This window comes from Pyrgilauda ruficollis, unplaced genomic scaffold (assembly GCF_017590135.1).
Source record: "Pyrgilauda ruficollis isolate IOZ18807 unplaced genomic scaffold, ASM1759013v1 scaffold40, whole genome shotgun sequence".
NCBI classification, from domain to species: domain Eukaryota; kingdom Metazoa; phylum Chordata; class Aves; order Passeriformes; family Passeridae; genus Pyrgilauda; species Pyrgilauda ruficollis.
Genome location: NW_024525490.1, coordinates 5645234 through 5670521, shown reverse-complemented (window position 1 = coordinate 5670521; position 25288 = coordinate 5645234). Strand labels below are relative to the sequence as shown.

Below are 25288 nucleotides of genomic sequence, written 5' to 3'. Positions count from 1 at the left end.
AAAAAATTAGATATATGGAAGTTTCAACTGGCCACATCATGGAGGACCAGGTTCCCCTTCTGCACATATGAAAGGGAGGGGGAATAGGGCATATTTAAGGTATTTGAAGAAGAATAAGTTCAGAGATTAACTTGCTTTATCAGGGAAGAAGTTGCTAAGAGGAAACAAAAAAGGTTAAACAGTGCAATAGAATGAAGCCCAGCTAGAAGGGAGTCCTCTCTGTGAGACAAACTAACAATCCTCTATTAAAATAATACGGATTTACCATCCCTAATAAATACTATCTTTTCTACTACATTTCTGTCCATAAAGAAAGCAAGCTTGGAGCTCTTTTTCCCTAGTATTTCCCAGAAACAGACCTCCACTCAAAGCTTCATTCACAGCAGCAATCTTTTGCCTCTACGTTCATTAAGCCATTTACACTGCATTGCTTTATTGTGTAAGTAAAGGTACACACTCAAGGACTTTTCCTGTGAGTCCTTGTGTGCCTTTTTCTTCACTGCCATCTGCAACTTGCTTTTCTGATGTTGCTCTACTGACTGCTAATGAGGCTGAGATGATGTTTGGCAGATGCATGCAGCCACCTGCTTTTACAGATCCTCAGCACTCTAAGTAAAGATGCTGCATAGCAGGACAGTTGGGGCTCTATAATTATCCACTGTTATTTTCTACTTACTCAAAGTGAGTTTGGGGTTTTTTACGTTGCAGAATTAACTTACTATGAAAATCTTTCTACTATAGACTCAGTCATGTGTGATTAATTTCCAACTTTTCCTGGAAACTTTCTTTAGCTGCACGGGAAAATATTTTTACAGACAGCAATAACCTAAAACTTTTAAAATATTATAACAATAGGGAGAGTGTTACATTTTTTTCCATTCATGGTGGGTTTTTTTGCAGGTTTGGCAGTTTTTTGTTTGGCATTTTGATGGGATTTTTTTCATTCATAGAAACATATATCCTGTATCAGAGACCTAGGCACAAACTGCTTTATTTATTTCCATCTCTGTGAAGAATCTCCAAATAAATCTGTTGAAGAATACACAAAGTTCAGTGAGTGACTTAATCAAAACCTTTAATTTAACCCAGTTATAGGAAAAAAAATTAAGAGAAAAATTCTACTAGAAAGAAAAAGCCTTCTTTAGAAGTTATCTGCTGTTCACCGACATAAGTATTTTTCCCTAAAATGCTTTTACTCCTAGTAGGAAAGCAAAAAGAACTAGTCTAGACTCTCTGTTTCTCCTGTTAGCAGAACCAGAAATTTTTACTGCTTTTTGCTTTTGCTATTGTTATTGACATGATTTGGGAAGAAGGTAATTTCTGCAAGAAAACTTTCTGAAACAAATAATAGATATTTTGAACAAACTAATTCAAAGCCTGTAGTTTCTCTATGTGTAAGATGCAGGCAACATATTACAGTGCATTTAGTACAGCATCACAACAGATGTATTAATCACAGAATCATAAAATGGTCTGAGTTGGAAGGGACCTTAAAGATCATCTAGTTCAGACCCACCTGCCATGGATGGAGACACCTTTCACTAGGCCAGACTGCTCAATGTCCCATCCAGCCTGGTCTTGAACACTTCCTGGGATGGGACATCCACAAATTCTCTGGACAACCTGTTCCAGTGACTCATCATCCTCACAGTAAAAAATTTCTTCCTTATATCTAATCTAAACCTCCCACTCTTTCAATTTGAAGTAATTTCTCCTTGTCCTGTCACTACACACAACTGTTCAATGTCTCATACGTAAAAACATATCTTAACGTATTCTTTAATCTTTATATTCTTCAAATTGATTAGCTGATTTCATTAGGATTTTTACCTAATTAGAAGAATACCAGACAGAGAAATGAAAAATTATACACTATAAATTCAAATGCTATGCACTTACACATCCACACATCAGATCCTCAGCTAATGCTTCTTTCTCCAATAAGCATTTAAAAAAAATCCAAAAACCTACTATCACGAATGTACACTAATCTAAGGAAAATGGGAAATTAATACAAGTTAAATAATTCAGGGATAATCAGGGATAGCTCTCTGCTTCAAGCACCTTGATAACTAGGCAACACCTGTATCGTCTGCTGCATTACTTTGCCATGATTACTTCAGCAGATACTATCCTAGACAAGATACAGCCTCAGAAAACCTAGACTGGAACAACAGGTTGGATCCAAATACTTCATAGCAAGCAGATTCATATATTCAAATACTTTGATCCCTGTTTTCATTACTGACAGCACTACAGATGAATGCAATGAAAGCAGTCTAATGCTCAGACTGACTACTGAAGTCACATGAGGTCTGGCAGTATTTGCTCTTTATCATCATCACATCATTCCCTTTTCATACTCATTCTTGTGAAAAAGACCTTTAGGATGGGGTTTGTTCCTACCACACAACAATCAAATGCTTTATCTGAATTGGAAAAACTCAGAACCTTTATGAACCTTAAAGGAAAGAGTGCATGTCAAGAGTATGTACAGCCCCAGAAACAGAAGGCTGAGAACAACACTAGAAAACTGAGCACCTTGGGTAAAACCACAGCCACTAGGGCTAGTCACTAACCCCCACTGTGGCTCACATAACAGCCACGAGGAACAAGCTTCAAAGACATGGAAGGGCCTTGTTTGTGGGTTTGAAGGGAAGACATGAGTACTCTAACCAAAAGATTAAAATCCCAGTGGGGGACCAATTAATCAGTGCATAGCTAAATTCAAAATAGATGTTTGCAAAATTATGAGTCATTCCCAGAATTTTGGAACAGAGCAAGGAACAAGCATAAGAGGACCTGAGCCCTGGAAAAAACATGCTTTTTATTGAAATATAAAACCAAACCATTCATTAAAAACAGGTATCTACCAGTTTGTAAGGGAGCTCTTGTTGGACCTGGAGTTAACAGGAAGTCTAAGAGTCAAAGGGAATGGTTTGAGTGAATGCCAGTCTAGTTACATGAGACAACTGCATGACTGGTAAACCATCCACCCCTAACATCTATTCACAGAGCTAAAGGAAAAAAAATTTCTGATACTCAAGAACCACCATCAACATCGGAGAAGACTCCTAAAAGCCCTGTCTGGACTGAAGGATCCTGAACTCTTCTTAGTCACACAAACATTACTGGACCATGAAAACAGAGCAAGAAGGAGGGGCAGAAATAATGACAACTTGGAGACTGATGGCAACTATTTCTCTTCCTCTTCTCCCACTGGATATCTCAAAGACTGTCTGATGTAAAAGCTTAATTTCTCAGAAGCCAGGCACAGCCAACATTTTATTTTACATTATTTTATTTTATTTTTATTCGATTTTGCATGGAGAGTGTGGGGTTTTTTGTCTAACACTAGGAGTGGACACTGAAGAGCCCTTTACCCTAATTGCACTTAAACACCACAAAAGTCACAAACAGGACAACATCCATTTCTGGGCAAAAAAGATGTTGATGGAGACAGTTTTTCTCAGACACTTTTGATAAAGAAAATAAGACTGCTAGTGAATCCAAATTCTACTTTGCAAAAAAAAAAAAAAAAAAAAAAAAAAAAAAAAAAGAAACAACAAAAAAAAAAAAAAAAAAACAAACAAAAAACCTAAACACATGCACAAACAAAAATAAAATCACAATTCACATTAAATATGAAGACACAGTCTTACTGTGCAAATTCACTGAAGAAATAACCTCTACTAAATCCTACCCACATATACAGCGAGGCATCTAAGCCAGTAAATCCTCACCAATCTGCCCAATGATTAGCAGGATAAGAAATCCTAGACCAGCATCAATTCTTGATATATATAAAGGAAAAAAGACAAAGGAAAGTATCTCTAGGGTCTGTCAGATATATAGATGATTATTGATATGAACCAGAAGAAAACAGGGAAAAAATGTAAAAGGAAAAAACACTCCTATAGTGAACATTAAACTCCTTAAAACGCTTTTAATTCGTATCTTAATTAATCCTTCAAAGGGAGACTGCTTTAAGTGGAACTTTTGCATTCTTTTCCATTTGGTAGAACAGTCTGTTGATGCCTGACAAACAATGGTGACATTCCACATGAACTAAAGACAAGAACTTAAAGCCGGTTTTTCCTATGGACCTAAAGCAGGTTCCAGGCAGTTAATACACAAAACTGTTTGGTCTCAGCTTAAATGTCACCTCTTCTTTCAGTGAAAACAATGACAACCTCTTACTGCCTTAAGCTCTTGCTAGAGAATGCGGTGGGAGACACAGTTCTTCAGGACACATCTCAAAGTTCCAATCCCCACATTGTTTTTGCTATATTAGATTTTCAATATAAGTTTACATTTTCTAAAAGCTGATAAAAATTTCTGCTTTATTTCATTAGGTGTTTTATGTGCTTTTGTTGTTCAGAGGAAGTTAGCACAACAGATAATGAGGAATGTATGGGTTTTAGAAGTTTATTATAGAAAATAATTGCATTTGTATAATGACTACACAGTAGTCGTCCACAAGTCATTACAAGAATAAAAATAAGTTCTCTAAAACACTGCCAGATTCATTTAAACTTCTTTTCTAATCACAGTGCAGTAAAACAAAGCATAAAAAATTTCTGGATTGTATCCACTATTGGAATAAACCTCCTCACAATATTAAACAATAAAAGGTGGTGACAAGAGTCATCACATCAGTGGGAGCACTGCAGCCAGAAAGCCAAAATTCTGGTTTAAAACCTTTATAAGAAGAAATATTTCACAATACATAGTGACAAATTGCATATGGCATTTCTACACAAATAGAACGTAAAATTGGAAAGCAGTACCTTATTAATGAAAGTGTCAAGCAAAATATGCCTTACCTGAGCTATTCCACTGGGAGGGATCTTGTATGACTGCAGCTTTTGCTTCAGTAGCTCGGGATCACTGTGGCGGAATGGGCACCCTGGCAGTAAAAAATAAGCAAGCTCACAAACAGGCTGTTTACTCAGGAGTTAGTGCAGTAAGGCACTCAAGAGACCAGCTAAGCTGTTCCTAATTGTCTAACAGCTTATTAATAGGAAAGTTAATTACCCATGTGTACAATTGCCTTTTTTTTTCTCTTTAAATAATTACTTTACTGCAGAGTTATCAGGGCACCACAGGCTCAAGAGTCACATAAAATATCCCACCATAAAGAGGCCACAATTCTCATTCACTGACAGGAAAACTGTTTAAGTTAGTTCCTTACTAACAATGACAGTGTTGGTACATTTAATAGCTGTGGAAAAAACCCAAGAAAATAAAAGTAATGAGCGTCAACTGGTCTTTAGAAGCATAGTCCCTTGTAAAAATACCACCTTGTAATAACTCAGAAAGTTCCACCACCTAAGTGGATTTTTTTTGTCCTAGAGTAAGTTTTGAGACACAACTGAATAAATGACTTAATATTAGCATAACAACAATGAAGCAAGTGTAGGTTTCCCATGTTTAGTCACACAGTTGTAGGAGTTTTTAAAATACCCTTGCAAACTTCAGACTTCCTGTATGATTGAATTCCTATCTCAGAACACCTCTAATTGGTCATTTCTTAAAGCATCTGCACATTCAAAGTGTCTTTGAGCTGCACGACAACATATGTCAAAACTAGCAGTTATCAAGTCTGATCTAAAGAGAACAGTTCAAGACCACAATGGTCTGGAAATTAAAAACAGAATAAAGGAGACTACAGGAGGGAATAACTTCTCTAGCCAAGAGATTCTGCTGTTTGTAAATGCTTGGGGTTTTTCCCCTTAAGGATCTCACCATGATAATCCCCTTGACTTGGTGGATTGGACATGATAATCTTCATGCAGCTGTATGGGGTATAATCAGTCCTCTTTCCTTCTTGCCCATAGTTGTGGCGAATGCTGTAAGCATATCCTTTGTCAAACTGAATAAAAACAGAAGAATAAATTCTTATATACTGGGTCAGTAATTCTACCTTCTCTGCAAATAGAAATATTGAATAACAAAAGAAATTTTCCAAACATACTCAAACTGAGGAAAACAAAAATCTAGTTGCTTGCTGCCACCTTTGAGTTTTATATTACACAAACTCGCATTTGTACATAAATGTGCTTTACAGACACAACTCAAGAGAAGTGTCTAACTGCACTGATTGAAGGTCTTTTCAGCTGATTCTGTAATGGCATTAAAGATAAGATGACATAAGGATCAAAATTTTGGACCCCACAGTATTAGCAAATGGAGAAAACAAGGTAATTTAAAATCTTTCAAAAATGCCCATCAATTGATTGCCTGACGGGGGGGGAAAAATAGAAATACAGATTTCTTTACTCAGGTTCATGTTCTTGTTCTCCCAAAGTATAGCGTTACACCTAGACTTTGCTTCAGCACTGAAGTTCAATTCTTCAGATTATAAAATGAAGTATACTTTGCTTGTGTAAAAAAGGTTCTCTCTTACGTCTACCAACAGACTACCAATTCCTCCAAAGAAATGAAATCTTCTAAAGGATATAGATGTAATCAAGCATTTATCTTTACAGCTGAGCACAAAGCTATCAATATATGATTTTAGATAAGTCCTGTGGAAACCATGCAAATACATGAGTTCATGTCATTTTTTACGTGGTAATAGGTGACACAAAATCTGTAGAGGAATCAGATTACTTAATATACAGATCCCATTAAATTGCATTAGCTACTGTAAGACATCAAGGGACATTTGTTCAAATAACATATTTCAAGTTCTAAAAAACACAACGATGATAAAATAAAAAAACATCATATTTAGAATTACACCTCTTTAGTCTCTGTTTGCCTTAAAAAAAGAACAGACAATACATAAAAGGAACAACTCTGCCCTTGCTCAATTCAAAATTATAGCATTAATCTCAAATTCTGCATCTAAATATAGACAATACCCATAAGAATTTAAGTCTTCTTCTCAAAAAACATTTTAAATTAATTTTTTACTCTGACTCTGGTATTTTACTAATAGAAGACAATGTAATATACTGAGAAAAATCATTCAAACATACCACTGCTAACACTACTACTGCAAGGATATTCTCATTTCTACTGATAAAAGTAGCTCCCTATTTGGCCTGTGTGTGTCCAAAAAGTACTTCAGAATATTCATATACCTATGACTGGCCTAAAGACGAAAAAAAAACAAAATAGAAACATAAATGATTTTTTTTTCATATAAAACACTTCAATGATTTTGAAAATATAGTTAAATTCTACAACATAATATGCAAATATACATAATAAATGTGTATAAAAATATACACAAACTTTGAGAATAAAATCCTAAATTGCACCTGACTCAAACAGTAAAAAAGAAACTTCACCATCAAGATGCTGCTCATAATCAAGTCAATACAAGAAGACTAAAATTCAGCATTCAGCCCTAGTAAGGCTTAAGACATCCAAAGCTCTGAATAAATATTGACTAATTAATCTATACTGTGCATTTGACAAAGTGACTTTACTCTACTTCAAAAGAATTTTAAAAAGCAGGAAGGGGAAGAAAAGAGAGAACATAGCATTTTGTTTTCCAGCATGGCCACAGGCAGGATCAAGCAGGTGGGAATACTCCTTCGTATCTAGTCAACCTTTTTGCTCAGGAGATAAAAGAACTGGTTGGTTGAATAGCAAATGAACACCACTTTTTCTAGGAATAGAGTCGGGCTCACCAACTCATCATTAGAAGGAATTCTCCGGGTGTGTGCTCACACTCAGAAGGGCCAGGGAACAGCTCCCCACCCTTACACAGGGCACCAGCAGCTGCTGGCCAAGTCCTGCTGCTGCTCCTGTTGGAGCAGCAAATGGTCTGGTTACTCCTGAAAAACAGCAAAGATCAAATACAAAGATGTCTGCATTTTAATTTCCAATCTCTGCATGAACCTGTTAAACTGAAGATGGAATCTGTGATCCTGTAGCCACCTGTTCTTCTAGCCAGAAGCTCTGGAATATTTCCTCCTTTACAAAAGATGAATTAAAGCACATTTCATCTTCTTAACAAAGGATATTTGAGCAAACAATTAAGTTAGACTAATTTTTTTTTCCCAAGGGTAAAGCAATTCATGAATGTTTCAGGATGCACTGCTTAGTTTCCTAGAAAATTAACACCCATCTTTAACAGCTTTGTAGACTAAAATCTTGAGCTGTACTTTTCACATCCCTTGCCTTAATGCCCACAGAAATTGCTTTTAGTACCTAACTCATTACTTTATGCTGAGAAGCAGCTCTTGCAGTAAATAGAAACAACAGCTACATAATAACACAACACAGCCTTGGGACAGGTTGGATATTTTCTCACTGCTTTCTTGTAATCCTGTTTGGTTCTCTCCTTTTGCAGCGGCAGATGGCAGAGAAGAACACAGCTACGTGGTGCAAGTTGGCACATCACTGAGAGCTCTCTCGTCCCTGTGATTCACCTTTTCTTATCATTGATCAAGGAAACAGGATTTTAGCAGGGCCAGTATCTGACAGGCTGTGTGGTCATCCTCAGCGGAAGAAGCCATGAACTGGGGCATTTCATTACCAAAAATGCATCCTGCAGAACAGCCTTCTTGTACACGGGGGAGTGAACTCCATGGTCAGCCTCATTCTCTCCTAAGGCCATTACTCTAGGATGTGCATTAACAAAAAAAAAAAAAAACCCAAAAAAAAAAAAAAACCCAAAAAAAAAAAAAAACCCAAAAAAAAAAAAAAACCCAAAAAAAAAAAAAAACCCAAAAAAAAAAAAAAACCAACGAAAAAAAAACCCACAAGGAGCAATCTGTTTTGCTAGAAAAAGCACCGAGGTAAAATTAGACATGTCTGAAATCTGCAGAAACAAGAAGGCAGAAGGATTTGTTACTATTTATTCTAACGCTCCAAGTTGAAGTGGTTCAATTAAAGTTCATTGAACAAAATAAATTATAGACAGCACATATAACACATGTAGATGTTTGCAGGATCATTCTAATTGCTTCGTTTTAAACTGTTTTAGAGAAACAGCTTAAAAACCCACAAAACTACTATGACCATCTATTCTGACTGCAATCTATTAAAAGGGCATTATGGCAACAACCTGTAAAAGGTCAGACTCAAATTAAGTGATTTGAAAAACACCAAAAATTTTTGGTGATTTTTGTATGAAATTCTGAGTATCTTACTGAACCCTGATATGGACTTGCTCAACAGTAACGATGCTGCAGGAGCAAGTACATTTCCCTTCTACTCTGCGTGACAGTTTCCACTGAGGTGAAACAAATGCAAAACAAAAAATTATTCACAGAAAAGCTGGGTATGTTCTACACATTCCACCACAGTTGTGATAAATATCAGCAGAAATTACCAAAGTCACTATGAAACAGTAATACTGAAGCAACATCATTACACTATTGAGATGACCTACCGCTGGTTATACTTGACAGCAAGGATTCTCTCCAACTTTTTAACTCTATGGCCCACATCAGGACTATCTCACTTACTTTGCCTCTATTTAGCTCTCTGAGCATTCTAAAATCTGCAACACATTCATAATTTATGTGTGAGGTGAATGGGCCATGACTTTGGCAATAAAGAGATCAAGAAATACGTCTCATGTCAGCAATGAACTGATTCAGAGGCCACGAAGCTGAGGCAAAGGCAGCCCTACCAAAAATTGTCATTTGGATCTTGGAATGTGCAAGTCTAGGCATTAGCGGCAGTGTGAATTTTTGTTTTAAAAGAAACTTCAAGTCAACTCTCCAAGCTTTAACTTGATGACTAAAGACATAGTTTTTTAGGGACCTCTCTTTCCCTTAGGCATGGCTGTAGGATGCAGGCGATGCCATCAGCAGAGCACTTGAGACCTGGCAAGTGGGTAGTTCTGAGGTTTTATGCACCAGTGTCTGCTGCAGTGAACTGACATGTCCATTGTATGATACTGAATGATACTGGTGATATTGGGTATCCTGGTGACACCGAGGCTTTCTTGGACAACTTCTCCCTATAAGAAACAAAACTCTGGGTGATGATAAGCGGGACAAAGCCAATAGTCCAAAGCCAGAACCAAGGAGGCTTGGGAGATAGTTCACCTGGTATAGATAAGTGTACTGTAGCAAGGAACTTATCTTTTGCTTTTATGTGGTACAATCACATAAGTATCTGAGTAATGCAGATTAATTTGTCTAATAAATGTTAGTTAAGACACACATACTATACTAGATAGCCTTCACTACAAGATACAAAAAGTTATAAATAAAAAGGGATAGATACAGATACAGACATTTAAAAGCCATAAATTTGCAACTGGTATAGCCTAATACCAGATTCCCATATTCCAGATAGGAAAAGATCCTGATAGGACAAGCTTTTTTCAACAAGTTCTGATCACATAAACGCATACAAGACCTTTAGATATGGAATGAGGATGGAGCTCAAAAGGACCATTTAGCAGGTGTATGCTCTCCTTTGAAGGCAAGTTTTCAACAGACAGAGCAGGAAAGCATGGGTCATGTCTGCCCCATAATTATCAGTCTGATATAACAGAATACACTTTCAAAGCTACAAGAAATGATGTTCCCAGCCACTCCAGTCACTGAACAATGGGCATCACATCATCACTGACAGCCACCTTCCTTATATCACTTGCCATATTTGCAGATTAGTACTTGCAAATATAACCAGGTGCCCCATAAAATTTGTTATCAAAGATGATATTCAGCATGCATAGTAGGACAGAAAATAATTTGCTGAAAAGTCTTGCAAGCCCTGTATGCTCAGGTTCACACTTCCACAAAACTTTCATGTTTCAGTTAGAACTATTTTTATATATTCTTGTAAGATTTTATGCATCTATTCCTTACAGTACTGGGAAATTTATTTATTTAAAGTCTATTAACTAAGCAAAATGGTGCACTAACTTTGTCTAGCTTCTTGACTGACCACCTGATTAGTTCCACGTCTGCAAAATTCAAAGAAGTAATGGCTTAACACCTTTTTTTTAAACAGTCACTGGGTAATTTCCTGTCTAAAATTGTTGAGCCTGTGTAGATAACAGCTTCAGATTCATAAATTTATCACACACAGTCATGTATCTGCTGAAATAATTGGTTCTCTTTTTCATTCATTTCCTAGGCAGGCACTCAAATCATTACTGTTGACATTGCTTAGTTGGCATATTTTTATCCAAGCAACTTTTCTTTTTTTAAGCTCATTCTTAAAATAACCTCAACTTGAGATTATCTTTTTGCAAGCACAGTTGTATTTAGGAGCACAAATAAATGCTTCCCTATCTGCCAACAACAAAAATTCGTCCTAAATTACCATCCTGTAGCCCAATTTCTATCTCAAAGGTACAGATCAGAGACACCACCTAAAACCGAGCTGGAAAACTATTACATTGTGTAACAGTCAGCACAGACCAATCCATAGCAGTACAAAAAAACCTTTTCCCCTCCAGTTCCATGATTATCAAACTACATGAGGCAAGAACCACTTAGCATTGGAGATAAGAAAATTACATTTTTTTTATATCCAACACCTTGTATACTACCCATATGAACATATAGCGTGGGGCTGATAAACTAGGTAAAATCTGATACCGTAGGCTTTTATTTTCAGCAGTCTAAGCTTGCCTTAATATAATTTAGCTAAATACATAATTTATGTACACAATTTTTTCACATATTTGCATGCCCAAAGACCTTGAAAAGGAAAAGTAAAACATAAACCACAGCAGGCTGTCTTCTGCCTCAAGACATTACATCAAATTATCAGCACAGCACATCTTAAAGCCTTCTCTATAACAATTTTTGTTAGGCACATGCTTGGTCACCTACAAAAGATTTTATTAGCTACTTCAAAACATTGCAATATTTGTTTTGGTATCTAAATTATTCCGATGGTTTCAGTTGGGATAAAGTTAATTTTCTTTCTAGTAGCTGGTACACTGCTATGTTTTGGATTTAGTATGAGAATGATGCTGTTAACACATTGATGTTTTGGTTGTTTATAATTAGTGCTTACTCTGAGTCAAGGACTTCTCAGTTTCCCATGCTCTGCCAGTGAGGAGGTGCACCAGAGGCTGGGAGGAAGAACTGTCGGGACAGTTAGCCAAGGGATATTCCAGACCACAGAAACCATGCTCAGTACACAAACTGCTCTAAGCTGTGTGGGTGCTGCTGGTCACTGCTTAGGGACTGGGGGGCATTGCTCAGCACATGCTGAGCACATTTACTGTGTATCACTTGTGGCTTGTTGGGAGGGGTGCTGTGATTTCTTTTTGCGGGGCGGGGAATAGAAGGAGAGGGTCCTCTCTATTTTTATTCTGATAACTAAGAAAGTCAACAGAAGTAGAAGAGTAACTGACTGCATCTGCAGAAATAAGATCCCACTCCAAACATCTAAATCCAGACATCTCTCATTATCATCAATAGTGGTCAATGGAATCAGAGGAGTCTGGGGAGCAATTCCATTTGCTCTGGAGGCTCATTAAATAAATCATTCTCTAGACACTATTGACTATATAGGCTAGATTTCTATTGGTCATAATGGCAGTTTATAATCCAAGTGTAAAGAGAATGTATACTTAGGAGAAAAGAAATTTAGTAGGTCTGTTATCAAAACTGAGAGAAATCCATACTTACATGTATACCACAGCACCATGTATTACAGGTTTACAAAAAAGAGGGATGAAGACTAGCCAGGGACCCAAAGTCCAAAAACTAATTTCCTATTGCTAGTTCAAGCCCTATAAATTCCCTAAACAGGAATGCTCTCATACAATGTTCTATACTTTTACTTGAATTTTACCCTAAGTCTCAGATTTTCAAACATAGCAACATCACTCAAAGAGATTCAGTGACTGAAAAACTGGAAAACATTCCTTCAACCAAAATGACAGTTATCAAAATTTGATACAACTGTGACAAAAACCCTTGCCTTTTACTGAGATATGGTTAAACCTCTTGGACAAGAATCAGTGAGAGAAGAAAATTATATTAAGTCCCAATCACATGTTTCAAGATGTCAGCAAATCCTTAGTGTAAGTGCAAGTTTTAAAAAATTGATTTAATTTCTGGATGAATTGATCATTGAAAAAAATAATCAAATAATTCTTAAAATAAAATTACAAGGAGACTGAGGAATGAATAAACTTCCTCAGGCTGATAAGTATTCCTTATGTCTACTCTAGAAACATATACACTTAGCTTTTTTGAGGCAGTCACAAAAGAATGACAAAAGCAAGGCAATGAAACACCAAACACTACATGGATAGTTGATGTTTATTAACCCTCTTGAACATAGAGTAAACCAGAGATTGGAGCTCTCCTAACAGCATAGTTTGGCTCAAGATCACTGGCATTCTCTCTCTAAAAACTCTGCTGTAAAACCAGTTTTTTTTTATTTATTAACAGGACAATAAAAGACAAAATGACATTTTAAGACAATGATCGAACAGAAATGCAGAAAACCAGGTATCAGCCCTTGCTGTCATAATAAAGAGAATTGCTTACATACAAAGAGCATTTTATATTCTATCTTATGCTAAGTGCACCATAATCAAGACATATGTCAACTGTAGACTGCAATTACAAGAGCCTTTCTGCACTCAACAAACGAAAGCTTATTTCAAAAATATACAAGACTATTTTCCTATCCTTTCAGGTTTTTTCTGACTAAAAGATGACTTGACTGCAGAGAAAATCGCAACAGAAGAATAAAGAAGCTCCACTACCAGACTGCTCTGAACTGTCTCAGAAGAAGTAACACTCGTCTCATTTTCAGTGCCTGCTGTAAACTTCTAAAAACAGGGAAGTAACTGTGGCAACAAAGTACAAGAAGCCCAACTATTGTAATTGATTTTTTTAAAAAAGTTTGTTAGAATTCACTAGTATTGCCCCAGTTCTCATGATCCAATTTCAAATCCATTAAGTACATGAAATTTAAAAAAACCAAAATAAATTGGAATTTAAATAGCAAAACTTGCCATAAAGGCCACATGTTTCCATTCCTACATGTACAGCAGGTGACCAAAAGAAAAACAGGGAAACAGAAAACAAACAAACAAAAAAATCCAAAATAAAAAAAAAATACCACACAAAAAACCACATATTTAAGGACATTTTGTTTTTCTTCTTTGTAAGTGGACTTAAGAGGGGATGCAAGGAGATGTAAAAACCCAACCTATGGAATTCAGTTTCAAAACTAAATAGCATTGTACATTTCATACAAAATTAGAATTCAACCTTCTTTCAAGAAGTAGTAATACCTATAATGTTGAAGTACTTGAGCCCTATCATCATCTCCCTTTCCTAAATCAATACATTAAATTTCCAAAACATAAATTGCACATAGAACAAATAATCTATGAAGAGTTGTTCTGACTTTATTTATGAGATTCAACAGATTTCAAAGATATGAGGCAGAATGCTAAATCAATTCTGAAAGCAAAAGCACATTTTTATTTACATCATGCCTATTGTGATATATCAGCAGTGTGCACATTTGATACAATATGCTGCTTTTCTGGATGACTGAATATGAAACGCAGCCATAATTTATTGGCTGAGTACAGACTGAATATGGCAGCTATATGATGTTACAGCAATTACATGGACATTATCAAAAAAAGTATTCACAATCCTGGGTTTTATTTCTGAAAACAGTTTCTACAATTCCAGGATATCTGAATGTTTGAAAAATTATTTGAAAGCATTATTTCAACTAAGAGTATCAACGTTAAAAAAATTCATATCAAAACTTTTCTGTTCAAAAAGCACAAGAACAAAACTGGAAGACACCTGCTGTGTCATTCAGCTTGTCCTGGAAGGCAGTAAAAAGATATGGATGAAAAGATTTGCATCTCAAAAACCACTAACTCCTGTCTCAGAATTTGGGGTAAATAGCCAAAGAGCTTAAATACATTACCAGTGGTGTGTGCAGCAATGTGCAGCAGGCATTTTTCAGCAGATGGTTAGAGCAGTATGGTTAAAAAGGTATTCAAAAGAGTCTGATAAAAGCTCTATATTTAGCAACACTCAGACACTTCACTATCCCTAAACTTAGAAATTTATCAGCCACATAGGCAAATCCATCTATTACTTTTTTTTAAATGTCATGGAATGACTTTCTTGCTGCTGCTGCAAGAGCCAATAAAACAGAAACCTCTTCTGACAAGTAGAGTCCATCTACACTCATGATGAAGTGCAAGGACTGACAAGTGATTCAAAACTACAAAAGGAATCTTAGAAAATTAAAGGTCTGGCTTCACCATTCATTTTTATACATGCAGTTCTAACAAGACACTACATCAAGGAATATCTACAGCAATGTGTGTTGCTGAGAATAAAACAAGTCATAAGAGAGCAGATTCTGATCTAAATTAGTTTTAGTACAGGAAAGATAATTATTGCTTTTACTCTCTTCACTGCAAGAACCTTATCACCAACCAGCTCATACATTAGATTATTAAATGCAGATTTCTGTGTCGAATATGTAACAACAAAGTGATCCTATTTCTTTTTATGGTAGCTAGCACAGTTAAACATCACTAAAACTATGCCAGCACTGTTAATATCCTGGAAGAGAGATTATAGCTAGAGCTCTTCTCTAACCCTAAGATATGCCACAGGCTAAAAGACTGCCCAAAATCCTCCCTTTTAATGTAATTCAGAAGATGAAACCTGAAAATCATACATTTTTGACAGGTTAAAAAAAATACTGAACAAATTAAAGCACTTTAAAGTGCTTAATCATAGGCAAACGCCAGCATAACTTCAGCGTTACAAAGACAGCAGAGTTCCAGTTTCAGCTGGAATAACTGGGAAAACTGAAAAGAGGATTGAGTTTGGAGTGAAAGAGCACACATTTTTAATATCACTTACTACTGTGTTTCTTCAAATATTTACGTGCACACTATAGCCTTCACGTATATTACAGTCTAATACTCTTCAATGTTTTCTAATACCTCATCTTCAGTTGGGGTTCACTGGAATAACACCAATGAAACAAAAATATGGTGGAAAACAATGGGTCTATACCAGATCCATTTCATTTAAGAAATACTGCTTTAAGACTTTGAATCTATTATGCAAAAACTTGTGTTTTTTTAATTAGAAGTTTCTGTAACAAAAATACTCTCTTATGAAAAACAGTTGTAAAATGAAACATATTTTTGTCAATATTCCTAAGCTTAGATAACTGCAAGACACTGATATGATGATTTTTGGCTTGAGAAAGGAAAGTTTCAGAGGGAAATACACAGAAATATTGTTGAGTTTAATATGCATCATTAGCTACAGGGCATAATTAAAACATAATTATGTCCCAAAGACATTTCTTCCTTAGCATCCTTAATTTCACTGATAATCCTGTAAGCATCCTGGGTTTAAAAGGTCAGGCAATACTGTATAAAATAAATTCTTACAAGTAAAAAGTAAAAAGGGTTTGCTTTGTTTTTATGCCTTCTAGTGCTCAGAACTTCCAGTGCATCAGACAAAGAAGAAATTATATGCAAACTGAAAGAAAACAGTATCAAGTGAAGTTACATATTATTCCCTGCCCAAAGGAACCAGCACAGCATCTACCCTTGGAAGGGGTGTGCATGTGTATTTATGTATTTATGTATACATAAAGTTGTAAGTTAACAGAACCTTCTCAGTGTTGATTACATATATAGCATATGGGCAGAAATGGTGAAAAAAAATTACTTTCATCTTACTTTCCTGAAATACGTGGAATATGTACTCTTATATTCACATCTGATTTTTTATCTGATTTATGTGTCAACTGGAATTGTGATGTGCTCTGTTTACCTGTCTAATTTGGAACCAAAAGTAAAACAAACTATAAGAGAAACAGCCACAGAAAAATCTGTATTTTTTTGTTCAGTAAAGAGGTTAGAGCAGCAATAGCTACAATCACATTTGTGTGAGAACTGTGAACAATGTAGATGTTACTGGTAAATCTCTTTTCAGCAAAGTCAGAATTTTTTATCCATCAGGAAAGCAAAAATGGTTATCAACTGCTTTGTAAAACTTGTACTATTAATCACATCAGGCAGCAACAACCCCAAATGCAACACGGCATGTTACTTTAATGACAGCAATTCCATACCATTATTTATATCCAAGTCCTAATAAAAATCATCATCTGATGCAAACAACTTCAAACAATACTGATTTGATCTCACGATGCTTAATTAAACAGGAAAAAAACAGCTATCTCTAGCTCTGATTAGATGAGCTAATTTTCTGCAGTCTTTCCAGAATCACTGTGTACACAAGACTAAACACAAGTAACACTGACAACACTAATAGGGACTTCCCTCCAGCCACGGTTATATCTTTTTGCTAATCATCTCTATTTCTGATACAGCAACTAAGCAATCTTGTCCCAGTTCCTTCCTATGATCTGGCAGAATTTAACAGGACTGCAAGAAGCTATTGAAGTATGATCACAAACACAGAATCATTTATGTTAGAAAATACCTTCAAGATTGAGTCCAGCCATAAATTTAACACTGCCAAATCCAACACTAAGCCATGTCCCCAGGCACTCTCCTTCTTGGAATACAGTCAAATGCAACTCCTGTGAGTGTGCTTTCTCTCACTTCCAGAATCCATTACAGATCTCCTTCCTACTGCTGTAGTCAATGGGCACACACAACAAATTGACAAAACCTAACCATGCAGACCAGTGTGTCAGTAATCCACCAACAGGACTCCAAGGAGCTTTCAAAATTCTGAAGCACTCCACAAGAAAAGGGAACAGAATGCTAGCAAGCATAACCAAATGTGCCCAGGACACACAGGACATGAAGGAAACAGAGGACAAATTCCCACCTATAAAACACAACTTTAGATAATAATATATGACAGCAAGAATCTTGCACAGACTTAACATACATACCGTGATAGCTATAAAGCCAAAAGCAACCCAATTTTAATGGCAATTGAAGCTTATTTTCATTCAGCTAAAGAAAGATATTACAAGTTTATGATTCTATGATTCTAAACTCCGTGGCCAGATGACAGAGGTTTTTCAAGAAAATCCTACTTGTCAGGCTCAGCTCCAACTATTCATATGGAACCAAGTAGTGAAGAACAATAGCTGCCCATAACATAAGTCCTCAGGATTCTCAGTTATTTTAGTCTTACTCCTCAATGCTAACTAGCAAACTATCATAGCCAAAGGAATATGAAACAACATCTTTTTCCAAATACAACCAACAAGAATACTACTAATTCAGCTTGACTTAAATGTAACACCATTAATACATGTACTTATAGCTTGAAGTCATGCTTTTAATTCTCATGCCTGGTTGTATAAATTTTTACGATAAAACAAATTCACTCAAAACACCTCTTCTGCATATTGCTTATTAAAATACAAAAGGGACTCCAGACTATTCTCTTCAGCCAGGATCAAGGCAGCTCATCGATCTCAGCAGCCATCCGTCTTTTTGTGAGTATCACCTACAAAAACAGTTATGTCCCATTTGGACAACACACCTCCCCTCCTCCAGGCTGCAATCTGTATGCAAAAAAACCACTGAGGAAGTTATATGAAAGGAATAGATCTCATGATACAAATACTCTGATTTCACAGACTTGGCTTTCTTTTCTTTACCTGGCTCTTTTCTTTAGCCTTTGGGGTTAAAATTCAAACTAAATATTAATTTTTAGTTCAAGCCTACATGCCTAGTATTTAGGCCTTGGACCATCTACTTACTGTCTTGAGACCCCTAACAACTTAACATTACTGTATTTTTCTTTGAACTTGCATTGAAATAAAAGATTTAATGTAAATTAAAGTACAGTACGTTTGGGAGTAAAAATAATAAACATGCATTTTCTTCTGATAATTAAATCACTAAGCATGTTATTAAAGAAATTTCAAGAGCTAATTTTGTAGAATATAAAACACATTTTGAAACATACTGTTTGAAACATACAGTTGTACTACATAAGTATTGCCATTCAACATACAATAATGTTATGAATGGATTGCAATTTTGCCAAAAAACAATAAAACTTATTCACTCAAAATCTTTAAAATTCACTTCTTTTATTTCACTACAACTAGAGTATGAAATCATACATTCCAAATAATCAAAGACAAATATAGGCAGTACGTGGTTCTACTGAAGCTAATTTTTACAGTCATTGGTGGAAGGAAAAAAAACTTTGTGATTTTATGGTAAGTTTAATACAAAACCACAATTTAATCAATAATGTGAATATCTAGGCCCCTGATAATCAATGAAAACAACAACAACATTCTTTACTATATTAACATTTTGTTACCATGACACAGTCCTTCACTGCAGAATTCAGGAAATAAGATCTTACTGCCAATATATGCTGCACTTTTATTACAATTTTGTTTTATATATCCTAGAAGAGAAAACTACACCTTCCTGAAGTTCTGTTTCAGTCTTTATACATCTCAGGAGAATTCAAGCCTGGTCACCTATTTCCATTATCTTTCTACCGATGTACAATATTTTTTAAATGAGATTTTAATCAATATAGAGGCATATCAATTTTACCTTTATCTCTTTGATGTTAAATATTGTGGCTTGCTGTCTAAAATGTCATTCTAGCTTGCAGATTTGTAAAGTTTAAATAATTAAAGAATAAAAATAGCAGAAAAAAATCAGTTAGAGAATTATAATTAAAAATATGAGAGAATAAAGATCCTTTTCTGATTTATGAATCAAAACCTTCCTAAAATAGTAGCCAGCAATACCCAACATAAAGGGGGCAAGTAAGAGAAAAAATGTAAGAGCAAAACAACCCACAAATCTCTAAGAAATGAGAAAGTAAAATACCAAACCCAAATGTAACCAAGTGACTAACAGAGAAAAATATTCCTGAGGATTTGAGCAGGTGGGGGTTGTTTTAAAGAACCACCATATCATCCAAGCATTACAAACTGCACTGGGGATAGTTGTACATGCTTAGAAGCATATACAAACCTGAAGATTGCCAAGTGCCTACTTCTACTTTCATTTAAATACAAAGGGCTTTCAAAATAACATAATTGTATAGATTTACACCGCATTAGAGAATAAACACTTCTAATTTACATCTATACATGATACTTGTTTATTCCACACTATCTTGTCTCCCTCTAGTGGCTGGCTCTCACAAACACGGGCTTCTACCTGGATTCAGCCCTTCTGCAGAATCACAGGGTAATTCAGGCTGGACAGGACCTCAGGAGGTCCCCAGTCCACGCTCCCCCTCAAGGAATTTCTGGCTGGCCTTGGTAGAAACATTCATCACCAGCTCTCTGCAATCAAGGTAAAGGCTCACTCTTGAATCCAGACTCAAGAACCTCCTAAGATCATTTGGAAAAGAAAACAAAGAGCAAGGAAAATAAAGTCACTGGAACTACCATTTGGGATGTATCGTCATCCTAAAGTTTCATTTTTTTTTAACAGAGCAGGAGACATATTTCTTCGCATATTGAAGCAGTATATGGTTGTCACATTATCTGTCCTAAGCTTCATACATGACCAACATGTGAGGAAGAAACATGTAGAATATATCAATGAACTACTCAAGTTCAAAAGCTTCATTGCAAAGGGTTTGCTTCTTTACCAATAACAGACCCTGAACAAGGCTGCATCTTCCTTCTTCCAGCAAAACATCTGTCATGAGGACCTTCCCCAGCAAGAAGGGATGAAGAGGCATACCTCAGACAACCAAAAACAACCTGCTCCTTGCCATTTGCAATCAACTGCGATAGAAAACAACACGCCCTATGAAACTACAGTAAGTCAATCTGGGAGACTGACTCAGGATGAAGAAGAGGCTTTGCCAGCCTGAGTGCCACCACATCTCTAAAGAAAGAGTCCTAGAACACAGGAGCTGAAGAGCCATAAGTAGTCACAAAAACAAGAAAGAAAGCTGTTCTGTCACAAAGGATAGTTTTGTAAATATAGTAATACTTTCGTTTTGGAGATTTATTGAATAAATAAACCCCCGCGCTCTTGCACGATTTTAAGATGCATTTCAGTAGCATATGCAACAATAATTAAAACTAGTGCAATATCAAACTGCAGCACCAAGGGAATTACTTTTCAACACAGGAGTGTATAACCAGTAACTATTATTTCTGCACAATGAGGTAAAAAATCAGAGTACCAGAAGAGAGGATTTGTATCACCATACATCAATAACTGCTAAGAAAAAAGAACATGTATGACAAATATATGTAGCAATGGGAAGCAAGAAGTGAGGAGCTGCCTTAAAGCCTTCCATCTGTATAAAAAATCTCAGATCCAGGCTATTAACTAAAGAAGTAAGTGAATAACACCTTAAAGAAACTGATTCTGCATTCCTTCTTTCCTTTGTTCTAAATACTGCATTATCTTTCAACTCCTCCTTTTCACATTCACAGGTTAATCATACAAAAATATCTGAAAACAGTAACAAACTCCACTACAGTGATATCAGTTAGAGGACTTTATTTTCAATTATGAAAGCATTTTTACATCTGCACTCTAATTATTTAATTTGTTTTGTCATCTTACTACCTTTGTGTATTTTTAAATCACACTGGAGTTACATCCCCCCACCATTTTTTTGGTAGTTCTTTTTTGGACAAAGTCAGGAGTTACTTTTTAAGCAAGAATAGTGCAAGAATCTATGAGAATCAATATCTGTTTAGAGTAAGATTTCAATTTATAGAAAAAAAACCCAGTCTTAAAATAACACTGAAGTTATGAAGCCAACTGGCACAACCGTTCACTCAGAAGTAATGCATCTATTCCTATTAGGCAGTTGATCCTTTCATCTGAAAAACAACAATTTACCATTTAGGCACTCTTAACCTAGCAATTTGCAGAGTGATTTTAATTGCAGTGCCTAAATTAGAAAATGTTTTATTTCGCATTCTGCATTTGTCCCTGTTGTGAAATGCCAATAGATGACCATTCCCTCCCTCACTCCACCAACAGAGCATCTCTACCTTCTTTCTTTGTAGGTGTTACTTGATTTTTTTTTTCCCCACTGACTACATGATTTCACACTTCATTCATATTTCACGGATTCCTCTCTAAAGGTAAAATATAATTTCTTAAAAGCTCTTCTACAGTGTTTTTATCAATGAGGCCTCAGTTATTCAGAGCACAGGAGGAGTTCTTTTTGGTGCAAACTGTCCATATGCCTATGCTCAGCCTGGAGACCATGCTTAGCCAGTTTGCTGCTAACGTGTTCATGGTAACTTCCTTCCTGCTGTAGACTGAAGGTGCGTGCCAAGAATTCTTAGGATTGAAAATTGCCATAGATGTTGCAGCTATTAAAGACAAAAATGAACAAACAATTTTGAAAGCAGAACCATTTCCAGCAAATTGAACACTCCCTCTTTGCAATGTAAGAGTCAATAGGTAATACAACATTAACCTTAATCTTCACAAAGTATCATGCATATATCTTCACAATGCTCCAGTAAAATGAAACAGTATAATTAATTATCTCCACTCTACCGGAAAGGACCAATGGCACGAATGCCAGAAAATAAAAATGTCAAAACAAAATACCAATAAGAATTGTATTAATCTTCCTTTTTTGAGGACATTAAACATTGTATGACACTACTGTGAAAAATCACAGGCCACCAACCTCAGTTAGTGACATGAAAAATTAGTTTTCTCTTTTATTCAAGATTGAAGCTGGTTATCTAGAACTTGAAAAGGACCAAAATTACATGGAAGTAGCAGCTTGCTTGTGAAAAATGCAGTAACTTAACTCCTTGTTTGAGTCACAATATGCTTTCTAACTCTTGAAGCTAAACACAGGATCATAAAATTTCATTTCTAGGGCCCATCAACAGAGATGCTATAACATAAAGTCATAACCCTGTGAGTGAAAACAGGATCCAAGGTGCATACATGTCTTCATACATGTGCATGTACATATTTGGCCAAAGCACAAGTAGATGGAATCAGATGTGTTCTCCCAATATTTTTTGAAAACAGAAATAACTAATGTGCTACTGTTATAATTTCTAATAGCTTGTTTTAATTTTTTCGATTCCTTTAAGCACAGGATATGTCAGCTGAAAATTCTGGATTTTCCTGAATTCAGGTAAATGAATGTTGTGGGTTTATCCTGGCTGGATGTCAGGTGCCCACTCTCCTCCTCAAGTGGACAGGGGAGAGAAAATATGATGAAGGACTCAAGTACACGGAGGGATCACTCATCAGTTACCGTGACAGGCAAAACAGACTTGACTTGGGAAAAGTAATTTATTCCAAATCAAATCAGAGGAGGGAAATGAGAAATAAAAATAAATCTCAAAGACACCTTCCCCTCATTCCTCCTGTCTGCCAGGTTTGACTTTACTCCTGGTTCTTCTACCTCCTCCCACAAGCGGTGCAGGCTGACAGGAAATGGGAGTTCACCACACATTTCTGCCACTCCTTCCTTCTTGAGGGAGGACTCCTTACACTCTTCCCCTGCTCCAGAGTGGGGTCCCTCCCACAGGAGACAGTCCTTCATGAACCTCTCCAATGTTGAATCTTCCCACATGCTGCAGTTGTTCACAAACTGCTCCAGCATAGTCCCTTCCATGGTGTGCAGTCCTTCAGGAACAGCCTGCTCCAGTGTGAGTCCCTATGGGGTCACAAATCCTGCTCCAGAGTGGGCTCCTCTCTCCATGGGGCCACAGGTCCTACCAGAAGCCTGTTCCAGCATGGGCTTCCTACTGGGTCAAAGCCTGCTCCAGGCATCCCTCTGCTCTGTCATGAGGTCCTCCTTGGGATGCAGGTGGATCTCTTTTCCACCTTGGCCCTCCATGGGCTGCAGGGGCACAGCTGCCTCACCATGGGCTGCAGAGACCAAAAAAACAATCCTCCCACCTTTAAAAAGGTGTACCTTTTGCCCAGTTTTCTACTTCAACAAGCATCCATTCAAATCCGTAGCACAACGTACACATTAACTACATCCCCACATTCACATTTTCTTGCATTACCTTATCTGCATCCACTTTTCCTCTGATAAATTCTTTCAAATCCGTAGCACAACATACACATTAACTCCATCCCCACATTCACTTTTTCTTCAATTACCTTATCTGCATCCACTTTTCCTCTGATAAATTCTTTCTTCCAAAATTCCAGTGCCTGTTCCAGAGTCAGGCCGATGCCTTTCAGGAAGAGCCCGTACTGCATCCGGCCCCCGTGGCGGAGGTGGTGGCTGTCGCGGAGGGCTCTGTGCAGCTGCCGCATGCACAGAGGGAATGACTTCACAGAGAGCTGACAAGAGAAGAATTTCTGTTTAAGGCATACTGATCATTTAATTTGTAGGATATGTGTTTACTGTGATTATTAATGAGCTCCATTTGAAAATGCCAGTGGCTGGAAGAAAAGACAGGCAAGTACAGAGAGCCTTGGGAGTGAATTCATAACACAGGCGAGTCCATAAACTATCCAATTCAACAACCACCTCAAGAACAAAATCCAGAGGACAGAATAATACAGCTGGTACTATGAGACTGTCTCCAGCTACAAAGTTAAAAATATACCCACACTTGCATTACAATATTTCTTAACTCTGCTTTTTTTTAGCATCTGGAATAGCAAAATGACCTTTTATAGAGTTGGGGGAAGGGGATTTTAATTCACTGCCAGAGAAACACTGTCATGGTTAAGATGGATGCTGAAAACACACAGTTCCTAAAATTCAGATGAAGAAGTTATGTTTTGAATGGATTCTGCACAATTTATGCATGGTGTTTTACTTTTACTTCCATTTTATTTACTTCCTTGTTTTCAAAACTCTGCCTGTAAGTCAAAAATCAAAAACCAGCATTAGAAAGACTAATACTGCAACACAGTAATCATAAACTTCATGGTTTGCAAGACGGTTAAATAAGAAAATTTTGTTGTATTCTGCTTATAAATAAGTATTTGTGAAAGTACACGAAATTGAATAGCAAATTAAGCATTTCCCTGCAACTTCACTCTGAATCTGAATGCTGATTAGAAGCATTTTCAACTAATTCTGCTCCGTCTTGAACGTCAATGCAATTTCATTCAACAGTTACAAAGCAAACATGAAAAAAAAAAGAGGATAAAGGCTTTATATTTAGTTTGTACATAGAGTACTTGAATTTAAAAAGTTATACTTCAACATCCTATATGACTCCACAGAAACATAACTTACAGCATCAATTTGCTCTAGAGAAATTTTTCCGGTGTTCTTTTGGACGCTGTAATCTGGGCCAACATAAGAATGGCTGAAAAAGAAAGCAAACATTATGGCATCATTTAAAGCAGTTCCAAAATATTTTTAAGTTTAGAAATTTTGAAAGAAAATGATTTATCAATTATCGGCTGCAAATATTT

General features: G+C 36.3%; 1 protein-coding gene across 1 annotated transcript in view; it reads right to left on the bottom strand.

Moving 5' to 3' along the window:
• The window catches only part of PRIM2 (DNA primase subunit 2), an 89469-nt gene that overhangs the window by 7149 nt on the left and 57032 nt on the right, over positions 1-25288 (bottom strand). Inside the window, exons 8-11 of the mRNA XM_041477452.1 lie at positions 25107-25179; positions 24011-24196; positions 5749-5875; positions 4827-4909 (exon numbers count right to left, since the gene is read on the bottom strand). Of these exons, the coding sequence (XP_041333386.1) occupies positions 4827-4909; positions 5749-5875; positions 24011-24196; positions 25107-25179 (469 nt within the window). The remainder of the gene's footprint in view (positions 1-4826; positions 4910-5748; positions 5876-24010; positions 24197-25106; positions 25180-25288) is intronic.